This window comes from Archocentrus centrarchus, chromosome 4 (genome assembly GCF_007364275.1).
Source record: "Archocentrus centrarchus isolate MPI-CPG fArcCen1 chromosome 4, fArcCen1, whole genome shotgun sequence".
Taxonomy (NCBI): Eukaryota; Metazoa; Chordata; class Actinopteri; order Cichliformes; family Cichlidae; genus Archocentrus; species Archocentrus centrarchus.
This window is the reverse complement of record NC_044349.1, coordinates 29,319,852-29,343,791: the sequence shown is the minus strand read 5'-3', so window position 1 is coordinate 29,343,791 and position 23,940 is coordinate 29,319,852. Positions and strand designations below refer to the sequence as shown.

The following is a 23,940-nucleotide window of genomic DNA, read 5'->3' as shown; positions in this document are numbered from 1 at the left end:
TCTGACACCCCACCCTCCCCCCTTTCTCCTCCCCCCAGCTGTCAGTTGAGAGCCTGTAGCGTGTGAGCTTGTGCTCAGGTGAAAGGGTCAGAGTCTGGGAGGGACAGTCTCCTGGGTCCCATTGGTCGATCCACTCTATGACCCCTGACCTTTTACCCTCATTACTCCCCGAGGACAAACCACACACCTGATAAGAATTAGATCCCCTCATGCTTGCTTTCCTGCCAGTGCATGCATGTCAGACCGATGCATTTATGTTCCCTCTCTGACAACACACTGAAATCAGACTGAAAACATCCCAGCTGAGGCCTGTTTTTTTGGCTGCTGTACAGACGCGACCCGCAAATTGTTTTGTCCTCCAGTGCAGATTTTCTCTGGGTCAGAGGGCACTGTCTTTGCTGGAGGGTCCCAAGGGAGATGATGACAGATGTACAGCTAGATGTTGGGATAAATGCAAAACAAATGGCATGCTTTTGTTCCAGAGGGCAGAAAATCTGCCATGTTAGCTGTGTGTCTGGTAAATGTCTCATCTTTGTTTGTTTTTAATGCAGCTATGTGGCGATGTTTCCCTACACGCCTCGCAAGGAGGATGAACTGGAGCTGAGGAAAGGCGAGATGTTTCTGGTGCTGGAACGCTGTCAGGACGGCTGGTTCAAGGGCACCTCCATGCACACGGGCAAGATTGGAGTCTTTCCTGGGAACTACATGAGCCCAGTCAGCAGGTCAGTCATTTATTCTTGTCAGCATACTGAACACACATACGCACCCTCGGTTGTATCCTTTTGTTTATGATGCAAAGCTATAGTATAAAATATGCTGTGTGTTTCTGTTTCATTGGTAAAGCCACACTTGGATGTTTACTTTTATTCTGTACGAGTAGTTTTTGCTAAGTTATTGTACCAAACACATTGCAGCTTAGCAAAGAATAATTCCCATAGAGAACACATTTTGATTGCTACACAGATTCCTCATTTGAATTTTTGTTTCCATGTATTCAGCTTTCACAAAAGTGTAGACCTCATTTAAGGTTTTCTTAGACTTTTAACTGTGAATATAAACCTTACCTGTGTCACAGTTTAAGACCCTCTTGTTAACTGGTGTAATTTGTTATATTTGGGTCCAAATGCTTCTTTAGTTCCCAAACAAACAGAGACGCACTGAGGCTCCAATAAAATGATCAGCACGATTGTTCTCCAAGGTGCTAAAATCGAGTGTATCGTCCGGGCATACATGACAAAAATGAGGTGCAGCAGTTAGTACTTGTAAGTTAGCTTCTTGACATCTGGAAATGATTTGCCATGTTCTGACTGAGGTCTTTCTAAGAATACAGCTAGGGTGCTGTACATTTTTGTTTGTCCATCCTTTATCTTCCACTATCTTATCTAAAGTCGGGTCACAGTGGTTGAAGGCTAAGCCGGGTATTCCAGGCGTACTTTTTCCCAGCACTGTTTTCCAGTTCCTCCTGGGGCATTCTGAGGCATCCCCAAGCCATCCAAGAGATGTAATCTCCAGCGAGTTCTGGGTCTGTCAGTTGGGTTAGCCTAGTAAACCTCCTAAGGGAAGGAGGATACCAAAGGGATATCCTCATGAGTCTGAGCTGGCTCCTTTCAACACATGGGAGAAGCAGTTCTTCTCCAAGCTCTCTCTGGCTCTCTGGGCTCTTCACCCTCTCTCTAAGGTTTAGCTCAGCCACCCAGCGGGACAGCTAATTTTGGCAGCTTGTACCCACATCCTTGTTATTTCAGGCTGTGATTAATCACTTCCGAAACCCTAATATGTTGGTGTTCTGGAGGCTGTAAAGGTTAGCTTAAAGCTGTGCTACAAATAAATAGTGCTAATAAAAAAGCCGTATGGGTGTAGAATGAGAACTGAAAAGTCTGTTTTTTTTTTTTGTTTTTTAAAAGTAACAGCACTGCAGTACATTGAAAAGAGCCTCAGCAAATGCAGTGGAGGGTCAATAAATCATTACTTAAAGAGGAAATCTGAGGTTACGGTCATTGTTTCGAATATTAAAACATAAAGATTTTTATGAGATGATGCATCTCATCATGTAAAGGTATACTGTTTGACTGTTAACTCAGAGAACTGTGCCTCACACCTCTTCCCCTCCTCTCCCCTCAGGACAGCATCTGGGAGCTCCCAGCCCAAAGTGCCCATGAGTCTGTGCACTCAGGCAGGCAGAGGTGTCACCATCGTCAGCCCCTCTTCTGCTCCGCTTGGGGCCATTGTTCCAGGGCCTGATTTTAACAAACCGCTCACCGTGTGCTCCGCTGCTGTACCTGCCAACTCCCAGCCTGCAGCGGTGGTCACCGCAGCTCAAACAGCCACAGGCCAACAGCCAAAAGTCCCGCTGCATGTCACCTCCCAGATGACTGTGAATCAGGCTCGTAACGTTGTCCGGACAGGTAAACTCGCTGGGCTGAAAATGGATGTTGTCTCATTGTATGAAGGTGAATTTAAACTTTTTATGTTTTATATCCCATTTGCAGCTGCATGTCACAGTCAGGACAGGCCCACCGCAGCGGTGACACCCATACAGTCTGCAACACCCGTGACATATCTCCCACACCTCGCAGTGTGCTCGCAGCCTGGCTCCAGTCCTGCCCAAGGCTGCACTCGAGCTGGGACGGCAATGGGCTGTGCAGCTGCCTCCTTGACCCCACCCAATGTTAGCGCTGCATCTTTGGAGGGTGATGCTTTGAGACCTGTATCTGTCCTCACTGTGCCTCACGGCCCTGGGAGCAGCTCCGCTCTCAATTCCTCATCTAACAGTGCGGCTCCTCCCTGCCGACTGGATAAAGACGTCAAGGTTGGATTTGTTTTTTGAAAGAATTAAGATGGTCTCTAATTGTCTGTTGCTGTTTCTATTTTTGGTAGATGTCTCCTCGTTTCATCATAATGGAGAATGTCTTTATTTCTAGCAGATGAGTGAAATGCCTTGGGACTTTCTTATTAAAATGTTAATCATGCAGGGAGGATTCACCAAAATAGCCACAAGGAGGGCTGTTATTTATGCTTATTTTTTTAAATGCCTTCCTTAACAAACAGGGGCTGTGTTTCTACACATCTAACTTGTCTGCAAAAATTTGGAGTGTGTCCCACCACAGTTTTTTTTAAATTTCTGTAGGGGAGAAACAAACAGGTCCAGATGCTACATTATGTCTGTCTGTGGTTTCTGAAAATTACTTCTCATTGCTTCAGAGGTTGCTGCAAAAATGTCTGCCTTCTTCTTGCAGAGAGAAAAGAAAAGTCTTCTGAAGCTGTTGTCCTCCAATAAGAAGAAGTCTCGACCTTCGCCCCCCTCCTCTCCCACCCTCGAGGCAGAGCAGGCTGCCGCTGGAGAGGTGCTACATGGTGCTGTGGGCCCTGACACCTCCCCTCCCTCTGGCCCAGTGAGCTGCCTGGAGCCTGAACCTGCTGCTGCTTCTGCCTCATCATCATCCTCCTCTTCCTCCTCAGTCCCAGAGTCGTCCCATCGGAAGAACAGTCCCCTTGATGGATGTGTTCCAATCGCTCCTCCTCCCCGCCAGCCCTGCTCATCTCTTTTATCTCAACCGCATGATGCACGTCCCATCATATGTGAGAGGTAAATGTGCAGTTTTGTGGGACTGTTTCAGATTGTTCTGATTATCTGTAAAACTAGATCACTGAAGAGTGTGTAGATTCACAACAAAAACTTTGTCCACATTATTTTGTTCCTAATTCAGTTCAGTTTAAGTGGGATATATGCATGAGGTCCTCACATTTTTACGTGTGGGGAAAACACGTTTGTAAATCCATTTCCAGGACTCTCTCGTTGTCATTGTTGCAGTGTGTAACACTCACTCTCTGTCTGCTGTCCTCCTCCAGGTACAGGGTGGTCGTATCGTATCCTCCACAGAGCGAGGCAGAGCTGGAACTTAAGGAGGGCGACATTGTGTTTGTTCATAGGAAGAGGGAAGATGGCTGGTTCAAAGGCACGCTGCAGAGGAATGGCAGGACGGGACTGTTCCCTGGCAGCTTTGTAGACATCATCTAATACACACACACACACACACACATTACAGTGACCCAGCTGACCGCTGCTAGCCTCGTTAAGGTGTCACCGCTCCCAAGGTTGCCGGGACAGGACCGTCACGATGATGCTATATGTCCTGAAAAAGACCATGAGTGGCACCCAAGAGAGAGCTGCAGAGAAAAATCGATGAAAGCACATTGGACAGAGTTAGAGGAGAGCACACACTACTCATGAACTTTTCTCTTTTTTGTTGGTTATTTATATCTTTGTAACAATTCAGCTGTTAAATGTGTGCCTTGTACTGTTCCTCACTTTATTGTACATAAGGACACAAACATGATCAGTCCTAAAACATCCAATATGAACTGTTTTATCCATATGTTACACATTTAACTTATTTCACAGATCAACCTTTTTTTGTAGTGCCACATGTTAAGGGGTTAAGTAAAGCACACGCCTTATTTTAACGCATCAGATATGCTTTTCTCTATATGACTGCTGTTTCAAACTGTCAAAAGACAGTGTATTAGGTGGAACAGATCAGAATTGTGCTGCAGAATAGGAAAAAAGATGCTTCCTCCTCCTTCGAAGGCATTATTGAAACCAGAGGACCCTAACAGAGATCTGCTGTATTGCACATTCGAGTATTCTGCTTTTTGGATGCTGCATATGACAAAATATTTCTGTGTGCCATTCATAGGCGTCCAGTTTTTTTTCTCGCAGTGTGGTTGTTGTGTAAAGGGCTGTTACCTGCATTGATCAAATATTTGCATGTGATTAGCAAAGCCATCCGCAGGAGACAAAGTGCTGACAGACGTGCTGCGGGACTGTTTGGCTATGCCGTTTTAATATGCGAAAAACACACTCCGAAATGGACTCAGATATGCTTACTTTGTACCTTCTTTATATTTACTGACCAGAGTAGCTGCTCTCCTAACCGCCCTCCCTCCCTCGGCAGTAGCCAAACCCAGACAGAGCTCTCCATCACAGGAGCGACGTAACATTTCAGTAACGGTGCACGGCCGGTTCTTTTCAGTGTGTATTTATGTTAGTTACACATTTCACAGACGCTGACACCTGCTGCTCGTAGAGAGTGTGTCATATGACTAATCCGACACAGTCGCCCCTCAGCGGGCTCCATTTGTGGACACTATAACTCATTCCTAATGTGACTTGTGGCAATAAGAAACACTGCTAGCTAAAGCACAGAATGTTTGCCTAAAGTAGCATATTGTCGTATCACTCCACAGGAAAAGGTGCGTTGTGAATTTCTATTGAATCTAATCGCAAATTTTTATTGAAATCAATCATGTTGAGCCCTTGATTTATTTTTATTTTATTTTTTTGTGTCTTGTTTTTCATGGGTAAGCGATTAAAGTTTTGTTTTGTTTTTTTCCTGTTAAATGTACTGACTTGAATTACTGTAAGATTTCTTAGTGATTGGAGGGGATTTGGTTGTAGTTTTGGTGCTTGTTATTGATGACATTAGCAATTTTAGAATCAATAATTCATACTTTGGAAAATGAAAGCTTAATTTTCATAAAAATAATTCTTTGCCTTAAAGTGGACCAATTATGTTCATTTCCAGCTCTAGATTTTACGACTCCACTAGAGTGGTAGCTTTGTGTAATTCACAGTTGAAAATAATCTTTAATTATTGAATACTGGGCATTGGGCAGCCTCTGAGCTCATCTTTTGTCTGAAACAAGCTGTTTAGCTCCTCATCTGATTGGCTGCACCTCATAAATGAAAGAGCTAAAATGTCTCAGGTGGCACAGTGGTGCCTCACTGCAAGAAAGCCCTGGGTTCAAACCAGCTGGCTGGGGCCTTTCTGTGTGGAGTTTTCATGTTCTCTGTGGTTTCTCCCTGGGTGCTCCAGTTTCCTCTCACAGTCCAAGGACATGCATGTTAGGTCCATCTGGTGATTCTAAACTGGCCTGTAGGTGTGAATGTGCACGTGGACGATCCTGCAACAGACTGGCCACCTGTCCAGTGTGCTTCACCTCTCCCTCAGTGACAGCTGGGATAGGCTACAGTCACAAGACTGAACAGGATAGGCAGAAGAAAATGGATAGATGGCTACTCTGTTTTAGCAGTTGTTTCTGTGTAGCGCATCACATGAGCCAAAATGGAAACTGAAATTAAAATGCAGTTAATTGCCCAGCCTCAGGTGTTAGTTATGTTCCTGAGATGATTATATTCTTGCTGTAAATCTACAGCTTAGCGTTTTGTGTATAGACTCAGTTGGTTTTTAAGGTCTTCTTACTGCATTTCAGTAAAAGTAACAGTTAAAGATTTATTGGTTCCAAGTCAACATGATCGGTGCAGATACTCTAGACATAAATGCAAACAATGATAGGACTATAAATAAAGCTTAAAGGATATCTGTTTGACATGATACAGAGCCTGAAGTAGAAGATCTGGGTTAACTGCACTATGATGCCCGAGCTTACAAGCTGACCCTGTCATTTCAAACCATAGCCATGCGTAATATAAATATCCACCTTTTGTAACGTAAGATATATCACAGAAAAGAAGGAAAAGCATAGTCGGTCCACTTTAAAAACCCCTTTGAAAAATCAATGAAACCCTTCATAGTAAAGGTGTTGTTATAAACCAACCCCCCTCCTGCCTCAGGGGACCTCACATCAGTTAATGCGATGTGACTTCTTCGTCTGATTTTTCACGAAGTCTTTTGAGGTCCGTGGGGTATTTAAACATGTCGAGGCAATCGCTGAATTGTGCCAAATGTGGCTTTGAGTGTGAGTTTAATGACTGAATTGGATCCAAAGTTTCAAGTGTGTGTGATTTCTTTTTTTTTTTTTAAATATTTAGTTATTAATTGAGGGGACCACTGTGTAACTGACTGCTGGAATATGTTGTCGTTTGAAATTTGGAGCGAGGGTGGAAAGCAACGGTACAAATCACTGTTAGGGCTTCTTTGTTTGTAGAATTAACCTGATGTTTCCTTGTTTTTCTCGTTGTCTTGGCCATCACCACACCAACCTCAGCCTCTCTGCTAAAACTCTTCCTCTTCGAGTGTCTTTTTATTTCACTGGGAAGCCTTTAATAGACGGACATACTCCTACACAGATGCGCACATTCACACTGACAGATGCACTACCGCACCATTTCAAATCATACTGATGTCTCGTACATATTTTTCATGCATAGGCTGCACAGTTTACGATTCAGAATATGAACCATTTCTTAAAATAATTACTAGTCTTCATTTATTCAAACACAAGGCAACTTAAGTTTGTTCAATCCAGCTTAACAGATTTCCTATATGCCAAGGTGACTTACTTGATTTTTTTTTTTTGTTTGTTTGTTTGTTTGTTTGGGTCTGTAGTTGGTCTCTTATATCTGAACGTGATGAAACTGAAATTGACCCACAAATCTGTTATGTGAAAAACATTCTGAAGTATTTGAGGGAATCGCACATGTTTTTTTTTTTTTGTAAAAATCTCTATAACAATAAAAGCTAATGGTTTCCATATTTCTCTGAGGCTACGTCATCACTTTGTGACAGTACTGTGACTGTGTCATGTCAGAGCAGATGTGTCTAACCAGGTTACTGCTGTTTACAGGACATTTATTATATCTATTGTATTATATTTATTTATTGGGTGGAACTAGTAAACCTCACAAATGTACAGGTTCTCCATTTATTTGTAAGTGCAGTACTTTGAAAAAGTCTTGAGCCCCACCACTTATTTCTTTATATCTTGCTAGGAAAATGTTAAACATGTGCAAACAGCCACGCAATACACAAGGAAACAAACATGATTTCTTCAGGAATAGTTCTTCAGGCTTCCTGAAGGAAAATCTTTTTTTTTTTTTTTTTTTTTGTTGGCTATCTTTTGTTATGTTCTCTGTCAAAATGATGTCACGCTGCTTCAGTAATGTTGAGGCCCAGGCTCTGGGGAGGCCAGTCTATGACTGATGCATGTTTTCTTCCTTCCAGGTATTCTTTTACTGCATTGGCGATGTGTTTGAATTCATTGTCATGCTGAAAAATTAAGCCGTTGCCAATCAGACGCTTTCCAGATGGTATTGCATGGTGGATCAAAATCTTTGTACTTTTCTGCATTCATAATCCATCAGTTTTGACAAGATCACCAACATGACTGGCTGATATTCATCCCCAAACCATGAATATCCACCAGAGCCTCGACCATGTTTTACAGACTGCTGTAGACACTCACTGTTGTACCTCTTGTCTGACCACCTCCATACATATTTTTAAAAATTCAAATTTGAATTCATAACCCCATAAGACCTGTTGCCACTCATTTTCACCCCTGTTCTTGTGTAACTTGGCATTTAGCTCAGCTTTTCCTCCCTGTTTCCATTCCTCAAAAATGGCTTCTCATCCTTTCCACTGAGATAATTTCTTATGAGGCTTCAGCAGAAGATGGATCAAACGAAGGGCCAGATGCATCTCTCAGGTCCTGTGTCAGATCTTGGCTAATTTTTTTTTCCTGCTAAGGACGTAATTTTCAGATACTGCTCATCTACTGAGGATAATTTTCAGGCCTTATTCTTTTGTCCTCCACTCCCAAGTACACACCAGGATATATGCCAAGTTTTCAGCTAGTAGCTCTTTGGGAATCACCTTGTTGTTGCAAAAATACTTTATGCCTGTCTAACTGTCATCTTTGGCATTTTTTTATAGATTCAACTAAAGAAATGGGACCAAGTGTGTTTTTTGCACATTTATCTAATAGACTCCAATTTGTTCATGTAAATCGGGAGTCTTCATCCCATGCCAAGGTTAATTATGGAGTTCCACAGTGTTCTGTACTAGGTCCAATTTTATTTACACTATACACAATACATGCTTCCCTTGCATTGCATCAATTTTCATTGTTATGCAGATGATACTCAGCTTTATCTATCTATGAAGCCAGATGATGCACATCAATTAGTTAAACTGCAGGAATGTCTTAAAGACATTAAGGCCTGGATGACCTCTAATTTCCTGCTTCTAAATTCAGATAAAAGGTTACTGTACTCGGCCCCACAAATCTTAGGAACATGGTGTCTAACCAGATACTTACTCTGGATAGCATTACTTTGGCCTCCAGTAACACTGTGAGAAATCTTGGAATCCTTTTTGACCAAGATTTGTCCTTCAATGCACATATTAAACAAATATGTAGGACTGCTTTTTTTCCATTTGCACAATATTTCTAAAATTAGAAATGTCCTTTCTCAGAGGGATGCTGAAAAACTAATTCATGCATTTATTACTTCTAGGCTGGACTATTGTAATTCATTATTATCAGGCTGTCCTAAAAGCTCCCTGAAAAGCCTTCAATGATTCAAAATGCTGCAGCTAGAGTACTGACAGGGACTAGAAAGAGAGAGCAGATTTCTCCCATATTGGCTTCTCTTCATTGGCTCCCTGTTAAATCTAGAATAAAATTTTAAATTCTTCTCCTCACATACAAGGTCTTGAATAATCAGGCCCCATCTTATCTTAAAGACCTCGTAGTACCGTATCACCCCAATAGAGCACTTCACTCTCGGACTGCTGGCTTACTTCTGGTACCTAGGATATTAAGAGTAGAATGGGAGACAGAGCCTTCAGCTTTCAGGCCCCTCGTCTTTGTAACTAGCTCCCATTTTGGATTCATGGTAGATGGACTTGACTAAAAATGAGTGAAAAAGCAGCCAATGTCCAGAGAAAAACTTTGAAAGGCCCTCAAAAAAGTCTAAAAAAAAAAACTTGCTCAAGACTACTTTAAAAAATTACTGAAAGTCTGGCTCCTTGGAAGCAAAATCTAAAGAAACAGATGGTGACTGAATACTTTTGCATAGTACTATACACACACACACACACACACACACACACACAGAGATTACTGCCAGGACAAGAGATTATATTTCTTCATTGACTGTATAAAAAAGATGGATGTAGCCACCTTGACGTTACCCACTGGCATTCTGAAGCCTCACTGTTAGCCTTCTGGCTGCCACCATGTTACTTTTTTGGAGCCAAAAGTGTCTGAACTTGGACAAGCGGTGGGAGTATTAAGTTATCAGCTAAAAGTACATTTGTTTAGCAAACTGCATTTATAAACTCTACAGATGCAAGGCACAGACCCAGATACCTTCTAATTAAAGCTAAGCAACAGACTAATGAAATACTAGAATTTCGCTCAGCTAACTGGAGAACTTCTCAGACAAGCTGTACCACACAGCAAGACATGGTTAGCAGAGGGGAAATCACTGAAACTGGGTGCAGTGAGTGAGGGGTCCATCTGAGTGTCAAACACATGCTTATTGGCTAATGTCTGGTCAGTTGCAAGTTGTTAGCCAATGAGCATGTACCCTGGATAATGCTTCTTTCTGAATCTTAGAATGACTAACATTTATAAAAAAAAAAAATTACTTAATATTTTTATTCAGTATGAACCAAAATGAGTGATGTTGCCCATAAACTAATGAATAAAGCCTTTTACTTAGGTCGGTGCCAATGGCTTTTTTTCCATAGACTTTTTGCAATTACCACCCCCTGGTGGCCTTTACAAAGAATGCAGGTTTAAGATACAGTACCAGTCAGTGTCCAAACTTTTGACTGATACTGTACATCTACATCAGTTTCACAAGCTATGTCCATTTTTTAAAAACTGTCTATGCTTTTCACCCATTTTTACGCCACTGCTGCACATCTTTAACTTTGTGTCTTCTCTCTTCTGCAGTTTGTGTTTTGTTCTCGCCCTCTCTGTCCTCTCTCTCCCTGCACCGTTCCCAATCAGCAGTTACTGTCCTCACCTCCCTCTGGTATTCTTTCTGTGGATGTGTTTGTCTCAACACAACCACTCAAGTATGCCCTCACTAAGTCTGGTTCTGCCCAAAGTGCAAAATTCTGGGTCTGAAAAATTAAGTCACAGATGTGCCAAAAACCTGCAGTTCCTCCAGTGGCCACGTGTTGGCTTCATACTTCAGCCCACTTTACTTTTTTCCTTTCTGAGTGTATTAAAGTGCCCTGAGAGAGCTGTCGTGAATAGGAAATGAGGTAATCATAACTATTTAACATGATTACTCATTGACTATTAAAGCAGCTTTGATTTGCTCCACTTTATTTTAAAAAAGTGTCTTCTCTGATTAATTGAAATCAAAATGTTTCAAAAATACTGACTTGTTTCCTGTTGATCAAAGGCTGCTTTTCAGTCATCTTGCCTCAAGCTGAACTAAATCTCTCAAAGCCTGGTGGGGGTGGGAGGGCCAGAATAAGAGCACTGCTGTTAAACGTAAAGAGGAACAACATTTATTTAATCTTAATTTCATAATTGTAAGAAACCAAAATCGTAATTGAAAATAACATTTAATGAGCTGCATTAATAAAGTGCAATATACACTAAACTGAGTAACAACAGCAGCAAAGAGGCATTTGTTTCAAATTAAATGTATTCGGGTTAAAGGCACGGCACACGTGTTCATCATTGTCTCCAGAAATAAAAGGTTGCTGCTGCCAAGGAGCGTCTCCTGTGACTTACAGCAGAGCAAAGAGAGGTGAGCCTTCCCTGAGTGTTCAGCTGGGAAATGTTGACAGGAACTGACAAGCACCCAGAGAGGTCATTGTGCTGCACACAGCTCCCTGCAGAGGATGGGTTTCCATGGAAATAAGTTACTCCAATATATGAGCATGAGACTATAGTGAGGAGGAATAAGAGGGGAAAAAAAAGGTTTTTGTTAGGAACACTTGTACTTTAATCACTGTGCCCGACTCTAGGATGTGCGTTATATAATCTGTCCACTTGGCTCGTTGTGCTTCGGTAGATTATGCACACATGCTAAATCTGTTGCAGGAATATTTCAGGCTGACAGGACTGTGAGTTACAGGTTGGGTAGGGAGTGTGTTTAAATATAGGCGAAGCCATGTGTGCACAGAGCAGGTAAAATATTCATAGCTGCGAGGGGTGTGTAGAGTTTACGAATTAAGGCCTCAAGGTCAACAATTCTTGATAATGTTTAAGCTCAAGGTGTGTAAGCTGGTTCAAGTGAATGCAGTGAAAGGAATCAAGTCCTCCTCGAACTCTTTACGGTGCTTGGAAAAAAAACAGATAGGAGTTGCATGCTGGGCTTCTTGGAGAAGATTTTCTGTGCAATAATATCAGAAAAGTAAAGGTGTGTTTGTGACATGAAGATGTGACAGCATCTAAAAATAACCCAACAATCAGAGAAAATAGTTCTAGGAAAGCATAAAAGCATTTGGCATGCTGGTCAGAACTTTGTGTACATACAGAGCTGTGAGCTATGGAGGGCCAGAACTTCCAAAATTAACTGACAACTTTATGGCAACAGCAACTCTGCCACATTCAAAGTCACTTAAATTACCTTTTGTCCCCATTCTGTACTTGGTTTGAATTTCAGCAGGTTGTATTTACCATGTCTACATATCTAAATGTACTGAGTTCCTGCCATGTGATTGGTTGATTAGATATTTATTGTAATTAGCCATTGAACAGGTGTAACAAAGTGGCTGGTGGGTGTATGCTTGCCATTATATATTAACTAGGGGTGGGACTACACAGACCAACAAAGGGCGGAAGTGCTCCTGTGATAAGCAAACTCCTGAAATTAAAGTTAAGCATCATAACTGGATAGTTTTATTCAACATTAATTTCTCACTTAATATAATTGGAAATCAATCATTCGCTCAGCTGTATTCCTTGATGTTGAAATGTGTTATGCTTGTTTTAACAGCTTATTTTGAATAAAATAATTAAAATTAAACCACTAAAAGGAGCAAAAGTTAGTTCTCTGTTTAACCAGCTGCTTTTACACAGCTGTGCTTTGCACTCACGGTTGCTAGGCAACATGATCTACGCTGAGGTGAGGCGACGCTGATATGAAGGCTAGACGCTCACTTCCGGCCTTTGCAGCCTTCGTGGGCTGCGAAGGGGTTGGGGCCAGGTCCTTCAAAGGATGCAGCCCCTGAATTTGGACATTGTGCGACGATATAATCTGTATGCCTGGAACTCGTGCACTGAGAAACGTTCCACGGTGCAAAGTGTGATTAAAATGCGTTAAAATTTTTAATTTGTTATTTTCCCCGTAATTAATTAATCAAAATTAACGCGTTAAAGTCCCACCCCTAATATGAACAACTGCCATCTTACTTTATTTTGTTGCCTTTTTTATTATTATTATTTAATTTCATTCTATTTTGTCAGTTATGGTCCTCCATACATAGATCTTGTTTATGAATAACAGCTCTGCGTCTTTGGGGAAATCTGAAAACCAAACCAGTCCAGTTTCTCTCTTACACACTAACACAGTTAATAAACTGTGTTGAGAGTCATCACATATATAGGAAATTAAACTGTTTGTGGTGCTTGCATTTTTTTTTTTCCATTTACACTGTGTGTATGATACACAGCGCTTAGGGCTACACATCCACTGTGGCAGAGGAGATGAATGTGATTTAGCTTCAGCAAATCAATCTGACAGAATAACTCTCAGTCTGATGGACTGTCCAGGTGTAGGCCAAGGCCACTCAACCAGTCTCAACATGATTTTTTTTTTGTTTTTTGTGTGTGTGCACTGATGATAGATTTGTGTTTCCTGGAGAGACATATTTCCACAAGGGAATAATGAGGAAACTGAATAACTGCAAATAAAAATCACCATATTATTTTACTGGTAGTAAGATAAAGATATGCTTTATTTATTTAAAAAACTGAGAGGTTCCTGTGTTACAGCAGCTGAAACAATAAATATAATTCATAACAAAATGTCTAAAATAAAGCAAAGTAGCTCAGTAAGGTAAAAACTATAAAAATGTGAAGAAAATATAATAAAAATATAATAAAAGCTGCAGAATATAATACAATAAATTCAATAAAGCAAAATAAAATGAATACAAATGGCTTACTGAATGTAGTAAAACAAACAAATGTCAGACGACAAAGCGGCTCAGTATACACGGGGTGTAAAGTCTATTGGACAGTACAGCTTTGAAATAAAACTACTGAGTACAGGTCTCTGTGGTCTGCATCTGCCAGTATAAACATATATATCCTTATTAAGGTACAACTTACAGATAATTGCTGTAATAATCGATGTGAAATAAGAATTTTCAGACACAAAGACTCAAAGTCTGACCTCCATGTTAAAGAGACATTGCAGAAATATTGTAGGAATACTGAACAAGATCCCAAAAATTTTGAGCACATTTTATTATTATTTTGCTGTCAGTCTAAAGGGTTTCACAAAACAAAAACTAACAAAAAGACAAAAAAAAAAAAAAAAAAAAAAAAAAAAAAAGCAGCGCTGGTCCAGTCATCCCAGTCTAGTCTACAGCGCCATCTACCGACTAACGACGAGCAGCACAATAACAGTAGAGAGCAAACATGGCGGCGCCCATGACCACCCGCTCCTCTGATATTCTGTATTTGTTCAGTAAATAAAATTCATACACGTGGTCAGTCTTTCTCAAACGGAGTGTTAGACACAGAAAAGTAAGGTAAGCGTCAGAGCGCTGCATAAACTTTACAGTCACCATTAATATTTACCGGACAACCACAGCGCGACTCTTAGCGTCGCTGAGGTGATCCGGTGTTCTACTTTATATGAGACTACTCAGCATTTTGTCCCACATCTTGAGACAGTGTCCCATATTTTGATCGTTTTGACCGTGTATACTTGCCTAGATGGATTTTGAAGTCTGTCTTTTACCCCAGTGTTGTGAAGAAAGCAGATTTAGAACAGGCTAACTTGTGCTTTGCAACCAGTAACTTGCCTGGGGTGCGAAAGTTTAACGGATTCAATTGTCGTGTTTTTCCCGAGTTTGTGCATCTTCTTTCGGCTGCTCCCTTTAGGGGTCGCCACAGCGGATCATCTGCCTCCAACACACTCTATCCCTACGGGAAAAACTGTACAGTTTGGTCATGTAAATGCGTTATGCTTCGATACAAGGGTGACCAGATCCCAACTGGGGAAAGATTATAATTAAATTCTGCAGTTCTTATGTGATAGACTCATTATACTCTTGTATTCCTTTTTTTTTTTGTTCCAATAATTGTTGTTATCCACCCATCCATCCCTCCATCCATCCCTCCATCTTCTTCCGCTTATCCTTTCCAGGGTTGCGGGGTGAACCCTGGAAAGGCTAAACTTTAGTACCTGCAGAGCTGATCAAAATATGGGACTAGGGATAAAAATGCTGTTCAGTCACACATAATGTAGGACACTTGATGACACTTGTGGCTCAAAAACTGTGTGCCAGTCCTTGAATGCATCCCTGCTGAAACCCAGAAGCGATTACCAGACGGCACAGAATCTCAAATAACAGTCACCAGCAGTTTAACACTAAGAATTAACTTAGCGACAATTGGAAACATTGCATTCAGATAAAATGCTTAAGATGCAAATGTTAAACCTGTGATATGCAGTTTATTGTGTTTATTTTTGATCAGTAACTTAAGTCTACCTCCTAGCACCTTCCATTCAATAATCAGACTATGCCATTGACATATAAAGATGATAAATGGAAGCAGGGATGTGTCTCCTGCGTCCCACCTGAAGTAATCTAAGCCTTTGCTGGGCATTGCAGTCTGTGCACTGCTCCTTAGTTGTAGTTGTGCTGTGTTGTGATGTGCAGAGCTGTTGCCTCTCCTGCAGGGTCATCATGTCCAGGTTGGCAGTAGTGTGTGGGGGCTCCAGAGGCATTGGGAAAGCTGTGTCTCACCTGCTGGCAGAAAGAGGCTGCAGGATAGCCGTCGTCTCCAGGAGCGAAGGCATTGCCCAGGCAACTGTGGCATCGCTGCATGGAGGTATGGTGCTGTACTGTGTGTCATTTACAGAGCTTAACAAATTTATTATAGCACCAGTCATAAAAACAAGAAAACGTACTGGTGGATTAACCATTGCACAAATATAATTAATTAATTTGGTAATTACCGATGCTGTTAATTTAGGATATTGGGTTTGGAGCTAATAAATTCGTTAAGCACTGTATGCACATAATAATAAACTTTAATAAATTGAATCTCTTTATCACAAAAGCAAATGTGTGTTGGCAGCGTGCATCCATTTTCCTGCCAGCCTCAAACTATGGCGATGCGCAAGAGTAGATCTAATAATGCATTCTGTGAAATGAAAGAAGATTAGACCATAGGTCACACATGAAATAGACCTAAAATAAAAGAAACAGGCACCAAAAAAATCTTTTAAAGGCTGAAATATGAATTGATACATGGCCCTCTACTTACTTTATCTTAGTCTAGTTCTTACTGAGGTCATAAACCAAGTTAGAAATAAGGTAGCTTTCTCATAGACTTCTATATAATCAGACTTCTTCTTCAACCCTGTTGGCTATTAGAAGGACTGCAGGTTTAAGTCACATTCGGAAGCTGTACCCATACGGCTTTCAGTGTAGACTTTGAGGCCCTTTAGCTGTTATGAACAGTGTTGTCACAGTAGATCTGGTGTGTGTCCTCTCTAGATGATCACATGGCTTTCAGCTGTGACATCTCTAAGGAGCAGGAGGTGCAGAAAACCTTCGAAACAATCCAGAAGACCTGTGGAAACATCTCCTATCTTGTGAATGCAGCCGGCATCAACAGGTGAGCAAACACAGAAGTGGACACCTCTCCTGATTCTCTGCTGGATTTGCAAAAGTATTTAAGGGCATATACTGTATATAAATTGATATTTTTCATAGAAGACTTGACTGCTGAACTCCTGCATATATTGCTGTTGTGTGTTTGCTCAGGGATGGTCTGCTAGTGAGGACCAAACCGGAGGACATGGTGTCTCTGCTTCACACCAACCTGCTGGGCTCCATGCTGACATGCAGGGCAGCACTGCGCAGCATGTTGCACAGCCAAGGAGCAGCTATCATCAATATAGGTAATTAATAGCTCAGATTAGTGGTGTGGCTTCATCTTAGCCACTAGGTGGCAGTGTTACTGCTTTTATAGTTTCACTTTAGTGTGCCCTTTAATGAGCATAGTTGTATTTATTTGCTCATGTTAGCCCAAATAAAATCAGGTACTCACCTTTCCTGAATGCACACCACATGTTTCTGGAGCTTAAAAGTTTTGAGGGTTTGTTTTTTTTTGTGTCATTGTAATCAGATACATTATGAGAAAGAGAGAAAATCCTGAATTGAAATCCATGGAAGAAAAGATTGTTGTGCAAGTAGACTTTTTTTAATCCTCCAGGTTTTCTCTTTTTGGTTATTTGTTGTGTTGGTACATAAAATAATTAAATACTTTGTGAAAAAAGTGGCTCAACAGGCTAAAGAAAAGCTAGAAAATATACAGTCTAATAACTGAATAATGTCTCCATATATAGCTTCATAAAATAAAGAGAAACATAATAAAATAGAATAAAGTACTAAATGTAGCAGAAAACAAGCACAGTTGATGGCAGATGACATAAAAGTGGCACAGCAGATTGTGAAGTGTAGTGAACAATGCATGTTTGAAATCAAGCTGTGAGGTGAGAGAACAGATGACTCTCTGCTAAACAGATGTGTTGAGTTGTAAAACATCGTTGCATGAGGAAAAGATTTCCTGAATCAGTCTGTTAGAGGAAGTTCTCTGCTGCCTTTTCAGTAAGTGGTGCAGAGGGTGGTCGAGGGTTATCCACAATGCATAAAAGTTTGTTGAGTGACCTCCTCTCCGCCACAGCTTCACAGGTTTGCAGCCAATCACAGAGCCGGCCTTCTCGGTCGGTTTGTTAGTCTCTGATGCTGCAGGCAAAAGCAAAGTTTGCTCTGCGGTCATCTCAGCGGGCTGGTTTTGTGTCTCTATGACCACTGAAATTAAAGTTAACTTAGTTATATCAAAGTAACTGCCCGGAGGTGCTTCAAGATGGCTGCTGAGTGGTGAGATTTGCTTCTAGAAGGGCTTTGCTGTAATCCAGAACACCTCCAGCACCTGAGACCGCAGGCATTAAATAGCATTAGACTGACTGCACGCTGTAAGAAAATCAAACCAGAATGTGAAAACGCAAGCGTGACTACAATAATATTAATGTAAATTCTCCCTCGAGGTTTATTGTGTTTATACTTCTTTGCAAAGAAAATCTATTAAATCATAAGACATAAATTAATAACAGAGTCACAAATTCTTTACCCGCCACACTGGAGTAATGCAATTTGATTTTGATTCATATTAAATAGGAGCATGAATGTCATCTTAATGTATTTCTGTATCATGTCTGCAGGCTCTGTTGTGGGCCTAAAAGGAAACTCTGGTCAGTGTGTCTACAGCGCCAGTAAAGCTGGTTTAGAGGGCTTCACTCGCTCCTTGGCTAAAGAAGTTGCTTCACGTAATATCCGGGTTAACCTGGTGGCTCCAGGTACAGCACATCCTTCACCTTTCCCTCTCTGTCTTCTCAACATCTCCTATGACCCTTCTTATTTCCAGGCTTGGATTTTTACTAAAAAAACAAAAAATCACCTTGTACATTTCTCTTTTTTTCTTTTTGTTTTTTTAAAGTAACACTCCTGTAAGGGTGAGCTCAGACACCCTCTAGGGGAAACTCATTTCTACCACTGGCACCAGTGCAAGTTGGAGCACACATTAGAGCCTTAAATTAGTGATTAGTAATTATTAATTGTAATGTTTTTAGCACAGTAATTCTTCAGGGTTTAGTATTAACACAGTACCTTGGAAGATGTTGCACCCAGCATTGCTTATGTCAGTCTGTCTCTGTCATCTTACTGCTCTTTTGGTAGGATTTATCCACACTGACATGACTGCAGAGATGAGCGAGGAGGCTGTGAAGCGCTCCATCCCTCTGGGGAGATTTGGAGAGCCGGAGGAGGTAGCACGGGCCGTCCTCTTCCTCTTGGAGTCCTCGTACGTTACGGGAGAGGTGCTGGTGGTGGACGGAGGGCTGCAGTTGGCCATGTAGGGAGTAACAGCTTCATCTGGAGCTGTTACACTGTTGTGTGTCTTATATTAGGCATTAATTGTTACTCTTGATTGAGAAATGTATGATTGATAACAAAAAGAAAAACGTTTGCACTTAAAGCCTTACAGCTGAAGTTAAGCAGAGTTGCCTGCCCACATTAAAGTGATACCTGATTAGCTGCTAGATTATGAGCTTGTGTATTTTTTTTACTTGTGTCAGCTGTGTTGAAACCTTCAGATTAAACCAAACATACTGCATGTTGTTAAAGCTCATTTACTTACTTCTGCTGAGTCACTGTGTTCAGCCACTGTGGGCGTGGCCTGTGACAGTCAGTCATGACTAACGCTGACTCCGGAGTGTCTAGCCCAGTCCAGACCTCCGTGCCCCAGGGTCCTGAATTTGATCAGTAAATTTACCGCTGTTGGTCTTTTTCCATGACTGCAGAGCACCCGCCCGCTCGCATGCCACTGATCCTAACGCTCATGTTTTGTTCCCCATGTCCCCCTGGGAGACCCCCTCACAGACGCCACATGTTGCCCTCCGCCGCCCCCTGCCTGCAACCCCCCTAGCCCACCTCTGGAGGGGCCTGTTGAGGGAGGGGGCATGTCGGGCTGCAGCTGGAGGGAATTAGAGGTAGTGGTGGAGGTAAGGGGGTATTTTTAGCTCTGGGAATGTTTTGAGTGTCTGGTTACAGCTCTGGACCTGTACTGTGGATTTGTGGGGCTGGAGGTGACTGTCATGCTCAGTGATGAGATTTGCAAAGCTCATTCTTTTCAAATCAATTCAATTTTATTTATATAGTGCCAAATCACAGCCAACAGTCACCTCAAAACACTTTATATTGTAAGGTAAAGACCCTACAATAATACAGAGAAAACCCAACAATCAAAACGACCCCCTATGAGCAAACACTTGGTGACAGTGGGAAGGAAAAACTCCCATTTAACAGGAAGAAACCTCCAGCAGAACCAGACTCAGGGAGGGGCAGTCATTAAAACATGCTGTTAAATGAGCTGCATTGATTGGGCTTTCTCTTTTGGGTGCATTTCCTAATGTCCATCTTTCAAGTCCTCTTAAACTCATTTTGAACTGGATTTGGTCCACTTTTAGTTCACCATTTGTTCTTTCTCTGAGCATCTGATCTTGGGATGAATTTACTGCCACTTATGCAATATTTTCAGTTACCTGATCTCTGCCTACTACAGAAGTACTCCCCAAAAAACAGTACTGTGCAAAAGTCTTGAGCCACCCCTCATTTCTTTACCCCACGCTTCTGCAATAATATTGTGGTCCAGGCTAGATGTAGATGGATCAACTGAAGGGCCAGATGTATCTCTCAGGTCTTTGTTGGATTTTTTTTTTCCTGTTTCCTGTTGTGTTGCCACAGGCTGCTAGTAACAAAGTGCCTAAAGATACTGTTTAAAATTGGTTCTTTGCTAAGTTGTCTGTTATGTGTAGACACAACACTGGTTCGTCCCTTGAGGTAGGTGCCTTTTTTATATTTGATTGATTCATAGGTCAGTGTTAAGTGGCTTAACAAGCAAACAAACAAATAAACATTCCTCTGAAAATGGTCAGGTATAAGGACTGGACTGAAAAGGATTGAAAAAGTAGCCAATGTCCACAGAAAAACTTTGATAATAAAGTAAGTAAGTAAAAGTTTATTATAAAGCGCCTTTCACAGACAAAGTCACAGAGAAAAACCACGCAATAAAACATATGTGAACAACACAGTGTCAGAAACATAATTATCCAAATGTCTGTCTGAACAGGAATGTCTTTATATGTTTTTTTTTTTAAAGGTACCTTTGATTCAATAAAATGAAGGCATGAAGGCAACTCATCCTAGAGTTTTAGAGCCACTACCCTGAAGGTCTGATTTCTGTGTGTTTTAAAACGAGCATGAGGAGCCAGCGGTAGTCTCTGCGGAGGCGCTTTACCATGCAAAGCTTTAAAGGTTAAAACAAGAATTTTAAAACTGATTCCAAAGTAAACCATGAGCCAGTGAAAAAGACTTTAAGAAATTAGGGAGATTTGAAATCTCTATCTAGAATTTGTTTAAAGACGTGTGGCTGCATTTTGAACAGATTGTTTAAAGGTGATTTAATTCGATTGCAATCAGAGAACTGTACAAGATAACCCCAAGATTACACAGGCTACATTTAACAGAGGATCTTAGAGACCTGAGGCATTGTTTGGCACTATCTGGAGCAATGATAAGAGTCTGTGTTTTATCAGAATTTAACTGTAAGTAATCCACATTTAACTCAAACTTAATGCCAGTCAAACAGGCATTTAAATCAGCTAAACGCCTGTTAGGTTGGACAGCTGGATGTCATCTGTAACCAGATGGTAGGATTTATTTATTTTTTTTTAAATGAGCAATTAGCGGTCCACGAGGCAACATGCTAAACAATATAAGTCCCAAAACCGATCCTTGTGGAACACCACAGCACAGGGGAGCTTTTTCCCACAATAGAGACAGAAAAACTTCTGTCTGCAAGGTAAGATTTAAACCAGTCTAATAGTGATCCAGACACACCCACCACCTGATGTGACCTGTTTAATAAGACTGTGTGATCCACAGTATCAAAAGCTCAACTCAGATCTACAAAAAAAACCCCCAAACTTTTTCAAAACCAGAAATAATTTCATCTGAAGCCATCAAAGCGTAATTTGTAACCCGAAGGAGGGCAGTTTCAGTTGAATGCAGTTTACGAAAACATGACTGAAATTTATCAAAAATGTTATGCCGTTCCCAAAAAGAAACAAGCTTCTCAGTTGCAACCTTTTCTAAAATTGTTTGCAACCCAGACTTACCCATACCTTTAATTTTCAGGTAAAGGTAGGTCCTGGTTAGATTTTTTTTTCAGCAAGGGTTGAACAATAGCATGCTTAAAGTAGGAGGAGAGAGGCTGCTGTAATAAAAACAGTGATGTGGAACGCACATCTGCAGGGCTTGATGATGGTTTCATTTGGCAGTGATACTTGCCAGTGTTACAGGTGAAAAATAACCCAGGTTTACAGAACAAGAAAAATCACTAAGAGAATGAGTAGATCAGGTTACACGTCTTGAGTGAGCATTTCTTACTTTATCTACAAATTAAAGCGGTTACTTGAGCTTACTTGAGCAATAGTTCTCCAGAAACCCTGGAGACCTATTGCTCAAGACCACTTTAAAAAAAATTACAGGAAAGTCTGGCTCCTACGACGCAAACTAAGAAGAAACGAGGGGTGGTACTCGTCTTGTACCCCTTGTTGGGAATCACTGTGCCAAAAGACAGCATGACTTTATAGCTCTTCAATATTTTTAGCACAAGTGGTATTTCCTGTGACTGATAGTATGTTTTTTGGCATCCTTTTATTGCTTTAGGAGGAGCCTACCACTCCATAAAAACATTCACACTGTGTCTGAAGAGTTTGATTTTTTTATTATTAACTTTCATAACCTAAAATAGTATCAGGAGAACAATCCATATACAGGCATTGATTGGCATAGAAATGTGCAAACACAGAAAGTGTCAGCTGACCGAAGCTCAGAAATAGATGTCCACTTTAGAAAGCGCTACAGAGGAGATGCAAATCATAGATATAAATATGCCTTGCTGTTGATTTCTTTGTTGAGTGTTTACTACCCATGAATACTGAGGGAAAAAGCAGTGTTTTTATACATCCTGGTAGAAGTTATTTGGCACTGTACAAGTGTTCTAGAAAAACATGCAAAGAAACTGTGTTTGCATTAAGTGATTTAAGGCAGTAAATATATTTATAAAACTTCATGAAAGACAGGATTGTTTTATCAGTGAACAGAAGGTTGCAGATATAATTTATGTTTGTTGGGAAGGTAAAATAGTATTTTTTTTTCCATACAAAAATAAAATGGACAATCTGTGACGTGTGTGACGAAAACACTGAAACCCTTCACAGCACCCACTCTCAAGTGAGAACATTTCAATTCACACTTTGGAAGAAAAAAAAAAAGACAAAGAAGAAGAAAAAATAATTGCCTAAGTAACCCACCATCATTTCACTTTTTCAGTAATACACTTCGCATCCCTCTATCGACCTGCATTTACTGCTTTACTCGTCCCCTCTTCTTAAAACTTTCCTTCAGGTCCGCTGCACACACACATCCTTTTAACCAAACCTTATGCCTTCTGCAAAAACAAAGAAACAGAAAAACCCTAAAAAACACAGTTTGTAAGGTCCGGCCTTGTCCAGTATGTCTGATCTGTAACCTGAAAACACAGGGTGTATGATGCTTTAACTACAGTCACGCATCTGCACTGTGCTACAGAAGCCCTCATAATGAAAGTCAGTGATCTCCTTCGTCGAAGCTACGATGCTTTGAGCCATTCAGTCCGCTTTCCTCAGCTGGTGAGAGTGCTACTTATAAATACAGTATTAGTCAGTGAATTACAAATGGCACCACTTGAACATGCATAGTAATTTGGTTTCATGTTTTTTTTTCTATCTTTACAGAAAGAAAAAGGCACTTTAAAGGGTAAAACAGAGTCAGCCATACATCAGACAGTCTTTTCTTGTGGCAAACACTTCAATCACTTCCAGATCCAGTTGATAAAATGAAACTTGGGGAAACACCTTGTTGAATTTTGTAATGCGTTGGTGTTGTGTCATCCTATTTAAATTCAAAAAAGCAAAACAAAACATGGCAACACCTTCTCACGCTGCCCACCGACACTTTACTTCAGCATCTGCAGTTCAATGGTGGTGGACAAGATTATACTCTGCCTCTCCTTGTTAGGAGTGCCGGGATCACAGGCAGCTTTCAGGCTTTTCTGGGTAATCCTCACACCTCCCAGTGGTCTCTACAGGTCATCACTTTCCACCAGGCCACCGGGCTGCACCGGGCTGGAGTCGGGGAAGAACGCCGCCTTCACGTCCAGGCCTCTCTCTGTCAATGCTGCATAGCGGCTGGTGGAGGGACGCACCTTTTTGGGCTTGGGGAGGTTAGGCTGCTGCCACTGAGCTGAAGAAAGAATGGAAAAGGTTAAATATTTTGTATAAAGGAAAAGAAAATAGTGGATTCAGTGAGCAGT

General features: G+C 41.1%; 3 protein-coding genes across 6 annotated transcripts in view; 2 read left to right on the top strand and 1 right to left on the bottom strand.

Moving 5' to 3' along the window:
• sh3rf1 (SH3 domain containing ring finger 1) overlaps positions 1-6,818 on the top strand; it is a 50,511-nt gene extending 43,693 nt beyond the window's left edge. Inside the window, exons 8-12 of one of the 2 annotated variants that reach the window (XM_030728020.1) lie at positions 552-722; positions 2,122-2,405; positions 2,490-2,809; positions 3,237-3,586; positions 3,850-6,818. In XM_030728020.1, the coding sequence (XP_030583880.1) occupies positions 552-722; positions 2,122-2,405; positions 2,490-2,809; positions 3,237-3,586; positions 3,850-4,018 (1,294 nt within the window). In that variant the 3' untranslated portion in view covers positions 4,019-6,818. Of the gene's footprint in view, positions 1-551; positions 723-2,121; positions 2,810-3,236; positions 3,587-3,849 lie in introns of both variants that reach the window. The other variant, XM_030728019.1, reaches the window with a different exon arrangement.
• Positions 6,819-14,336: 7,518 nt separating this feature from the next.
• Positions 14,337-19,137, top strand: cbr4 (carbonyl reductase 4). Its single transcript, XM_030727899.1, has 6 exons — positions 14,337-14,477; positions 15,635-15,786; positions 16,458-16,578; positions 16,728-16,864; positions 18,188-18,322; positions 18,702-19,137. The coding sequence occupies exons 2-6, from the start codon at positions 15,642-15,644 to the stop codon at positions 18,878-18,880; spliced, it is 717 nt and encodes a 238-aa protein (XP_030583759.1). The 5' UTR covers positions 14,337-14,477; positions 15,635-15,641; the 3' UTR covers positions 18,881-19,137.
• Positions 19,138-22,292: 3,155 nt separating this feature from the next.
• palld (palladin, cytoskeletal associated protein) overlaps positions 22,293-23,940 on the bottom strand; it is a 68,905-nt gene continuing 67,257 nt past the window's right edge. For all 3 annotated transcript variants that reach the window (XM_030727510.1, XM_030727511.1, XM_030727512.1), the window contains one exon: positions 22,293-23,870. In XM_030727510.1, coding sequence (XP_030583370.1) covers positions 23,710-23,870 — 161 coding nt within the window. In that variant the 3' untranslated portion in view covers positions 22,293-23,709. The remainder of the gene's footprint in view (positions 23,871-23,940) is intronic.